This window comes from Olea europaea, chromosome 10 (assembly GCF_002742605.1).
Source record: "Olea europaea var. sylvestris chromosome 10, O_europaea_v1, whole genome shotgun sequence".
In the NCBI taxonomy this organism is placed as follows: domain Eukaryota; kingdom Viridiplantae; phylum Streptophyta; class Magnoliopsida; order Lamiales; family Oleaceae; genus Olea; species Olea europaea.
Genome location: NC_036246.1, coordinates 29,612,344 through 29,616,647, shown reverse-complemented (window position 1 = coordinate 29,616,647; position 4,304 = coordinate 29,612,344). Strand labels below are relative to the sequence as shown.

At 35.0% G+C, this 4,304-nt stretch overlaps 1 protein-coding gene across 1 annotated transcript in view; it reads right to left on the bottom strand.

The window, feature by feature from the left end:
- The window catches only part of LOC111401780 (ATP synthase subunit gamma, mitochondrial-like), a 19,082-nt gene extending 15,002 nt beyond the window's left edge, over window positions 1–4,080 (bottom strand). The window contains exon 1 of the mRNA XM_023029682.1: window positions 3,765–4,080. Within this exon, the coding sequence (XP_022885450.1) occupies window positions 3,765–3,865 (101 nt within the window). The 5' untranslated portion in view covers window positions 3,866–4,080. The remainder of the gene's footprint in view (window positions 1–3,764) is intronic.
- Window positions 4,081–4,304: the final 224 nt, after the last annotated feature.

Genomic DNA, 4,304 nt, shown 5'->3' with positions numbered 1-4,304 from the left:
ATGAGAATTGTCAATTAATAGTGTTTGATTGGTATAATTTTTCACCTAGAAAATATTGAAATTAAAGTGTCTCTTGGTATTCGTTTGATTTTGTTTTTCATGAAAATTGTCAATTTAAGGGATATATTCTTTTACAATTATTTATAGAATTTGTTTCCATTACAAAAAAAAAAAAAAAAAATCCAGCAAAACCAAAAATCATTTATATTTTAGTATTCGTTTGACTTTGTTTTCCATTAAAATTGTCAATTTAAAAGATATTCTCTTTTTCAATTATTTCTAGAATTTGTTTTCATTGAAAAAAAAAAGTTAGAAAAGCAATTCCCACCATTTGGTGGGAATTGTAATTCACTAAAAACCTAGAAAAGCCATCACGTGAGGCAAGAAGTGGAAAATGAATTCCATGCCAATTTTTTTGCCATCCAACCACTTAAGGATGGAAAATGGAATTTATTTTCCAAGTTCCATGGAAAATGAGAGCTATCAAACGGTGCCTAATTTTTATTTTGTGCCATTCATAGTCCTAAACCCTCGTACTATTTACTATCTGCACTAGAAGGAAAAATGAATGATGTGTAATGGGAGAGAAATCACGAACAAACTTTGGAGCGTGGTGGAGGAGCTTCGACGAATGTCAAAATTATTTTTTTCCATTTTCTTTTTGAAGGGGCAAGATGGAATGGGTGGGTGTATGTTTTTGAAGGGTTGCTGGTGGGGTACGGAGGAGTGGGGGTATAGGTGGATATACATATTTTAAATAAAAAATTAGTGGTACCTAATTTTTTAAATTCCCCCTCCAAAAATAATAATAATAATAATAATAATAATAATAATAATAAACTATGTAGTGCTAGTTTGGTAATACTTATAAGCATTTATAAGTAGTGGTTCTATGAATTATGTAGATAAAAAGCAGGTAAAAGTTGTAAATCCTATAGAATGTTCAAATAAAATTGATGTTTGATCAACTATAAGTTTGAAAAAGTACTCTCAAACATTCTTGTAAAACTATTAAAAAAAAGAGTCGTGCTATGTGTACACGGACGTTGACACTATCCCCACGAGAGGGGGCTCGCGCTTTTTTTATTGGGCATGGTCCGTCCATGTGAGGGAAGTGTACATGTCCATGTACAAATAGCAAATTTCTAATAAAAAAATGGGAAAAATTCATTTCTAAGAAGGTAAATATACCTTTTTTCAAAATTAAGAACAAATGTTTAAAGTTTCAAAAATCGGATTTTTAATTTTTATTTATAAATTAATTTATTAAACATATATTTTATTAAATATATTCAGATCATAGTTATCTAATTAATTAATCACAGATTAATTTTTAGTCACAACTTATCAAATTATTGGTCGTAACTTATTTCTCGATCACAGGTCGAAAAATTTATAGGTCACAGAATATTTTTAGGTCACGAATCCAAAAATTTTATAGGTCATGACGTTTTAATAATTTACAGAAATTTTAGCTTTGTTCAATTCTTCAAATAAAATACTTATTCATCGATCACATATTCAAAACTTTTATTAGTCACAATTATTACTCATTGCAAGTTATTGAATTAATTGTTTATGATTAATTTTTCGGTCACAACTTTATTAATTGTGAATCACAATTGAGAGTCACAATCACAATTTTCAAGTCATAATAGAGAGTCACATGCACAGTCACAATTTTCACCACCATCGCTGCCACCGCAGCCAGCAAAACCTGCCCCAAACCGCATCCACCCATTTCCTTAAATCGCCACCGCAACGCCACAGCCAACACCGTCAACGTCACCCATTTCCACAACCACCGCATTTGCCACCACAATCGAATCAATCAATTTACTGGTCACAGACACTATTGATCCACCAGGGCAATGTCGACGCTATCGCCACTGCTTGCACCACATCCGACAACCAAGAAAAAAAATCAACACCATGATCTACACCGCTATAGCCATGATCTGCGCCATCACCGCCACGATTTGCGCTGTCAACCATAAAAGGAAAAAAAAATATCAACACCACGATCGCCGTCGCTACAGCTACGCCATCACAATCTGCAAGACTTCGGCGAAGCTCACACACTACCACATCTACCCCAATCGCCAAATCAGACACCATCGCAACACCTCAAACAACCCATTGCAACACTTCAAACAAATCACAGCCACCCCTCTGAATCACCACAGACTCCACCGCCACCGCACAAACATCGTCGCCACACCACACAAAATCCACGATCGCCACAAATCAATGCTGCAACTGCTAGCACTGCCATCATCTTCAATTCCAACAACGTCAGTCGGAGCAACTTTTTCATCGCCGAATTTTGAACGGGTTTAGAGAGATAAGAGAGGTTAGGGTTTGGAGTTGAATTGTGGGTTATATTTATTAAAAATAAATATTAATTGTAAAATCAGAAAATAATATGAGAAATGGTAAAAACCGTTGATTTGATGGGTTGGGAGAAAGGGTCAAAATTACACCACAACGATTTTGAGTGGTTTTTAAAACATCCAAAATATTCCATTCCCGTCGTCATCATTACTATAAGTTTCTTCTCATTCTTTATAATCATTCTCCATATGCAATGACGTCTTCTCCTTCTTCTTTTGTGTAAAGCAAAAAATAGAAATTAAAAAAAAAAAAAATTGTAGAACATTCTAGGTTATAAAATGGCCATTAACTGTAGCAAAAAAGGCAAGGCAAATGAGTGTACACAATAGTCCCCATGAGACTTAGTTTTGAGGTGTAAGCCTCACTAAGTCGAGGCTTAAACCTCACAAATGGCATCTAAGGCATACGTTTTGAGGCGTTTAATAAAAGCCTCATGTGAAGCAGGAATTGAGGCGTAAGCCTTAGAAGGTTTTTGTAAACGATTTATGTGATGTTTTTGTCTAATCGAAGTAATCAAATGGGTAACCATTCATAAGCATATAACATTCTAAATCTTTTTGGTGTTTCCATGTCGTCGTTGAAAAGAACTAGAGCCAATCTTTTTTGAGATCATTTTACTTGAATAAACAAGATCAAGACAGAGCCATCGAAGAAAAAGTCGAATCCAGAATTAAAAAGTGAACAACCACACCTTGAAGTATGGATAATACATCTAACAAGCCAACCAAACCATATCCCCACAAGTTGAACATCTTTTCTGAGCTAAAATAATAGTGCAAACCATTATATTTGGTGCATGGGAGATATTTTACCAAAAAATTAGTCAAATAAATGACATCACCAGGTAAACTACATTTCTTCTTGTCCAACGCAACCACAAATATTATGAAAATTGAAGATCTCTGAACTAAATACTCAGATAACCTCTTGTAAATTTAAAAGCAAAATGGAGATGTCCATTCAATTAACCAAGAAAATATAATGCATAGAGTGAGCAAGATGACAATAGCTCAAAAGAATCATTGTCCTTTGCAGACTGTAAGAGCTATCAGGTTCCCAGTAGTCCTAATTTCAATCTATATATTTTACATTCACATAAGAGGCTAATGTCTCAATTATAGCCCGTGACACTATCAAAAAATTTATACTAACTGGCCATTGAATGTTGGGTAGAGAATATAGACACTGTATCTATAATCTGAAAGTCTCAGCAATGACATGATGTACATTTTACACTGAAAATGGCGTGCTATGCTTAGGAATCATCAATTTCCCATCAAACGCACACATATAAGACATTTTCCATACGAAATGAAGCATGGAATCGAAACATAAATACAGATAACTAGAAAAGAGAGATCGAATCGTACTCAGCAGGGGCGAAAGAGGAACGGAAGGGGTTGATAGGGTTGTTGGAGATGAGAGGGGCGGCGAAACGCCTTCCTTCGCGTCTCAAAGCAGCCATAGCCATTCTTGTACTCACAGTTCGATTTGATCCGATTGATCTCTGCTGATTTTGTAATTTTTCTTCTTCACAGAGCCAGAAAAGCAAGCTTATTTAGGGTTTTCAAATTGTTCAGTACTGACGAGGTAGATCATAGATGCCAAAGGAAATGGCGTCGCCCGTTCATACGACGTCGTTTCGTTGTCCGACATATACGATCTAAAAATGGAAATAGTTCATGAATGGTCACCCAACTTCTATATTTGTTTTACCTTTAGTCACCAAACTTTTATATGTTAAAAACTGATCACGCTACTAGTACTCATGTTTCCAAATTCACCGAGTTACTCAACATCACCAAAAACTAAAGCGATGCCTACATTGAATGACACAACTTACTCAATTTTCACAGGGAGAATTGTAGTCATGGTCCCAAATCTTTCTTTGATTGTAAAGATGAAATTTG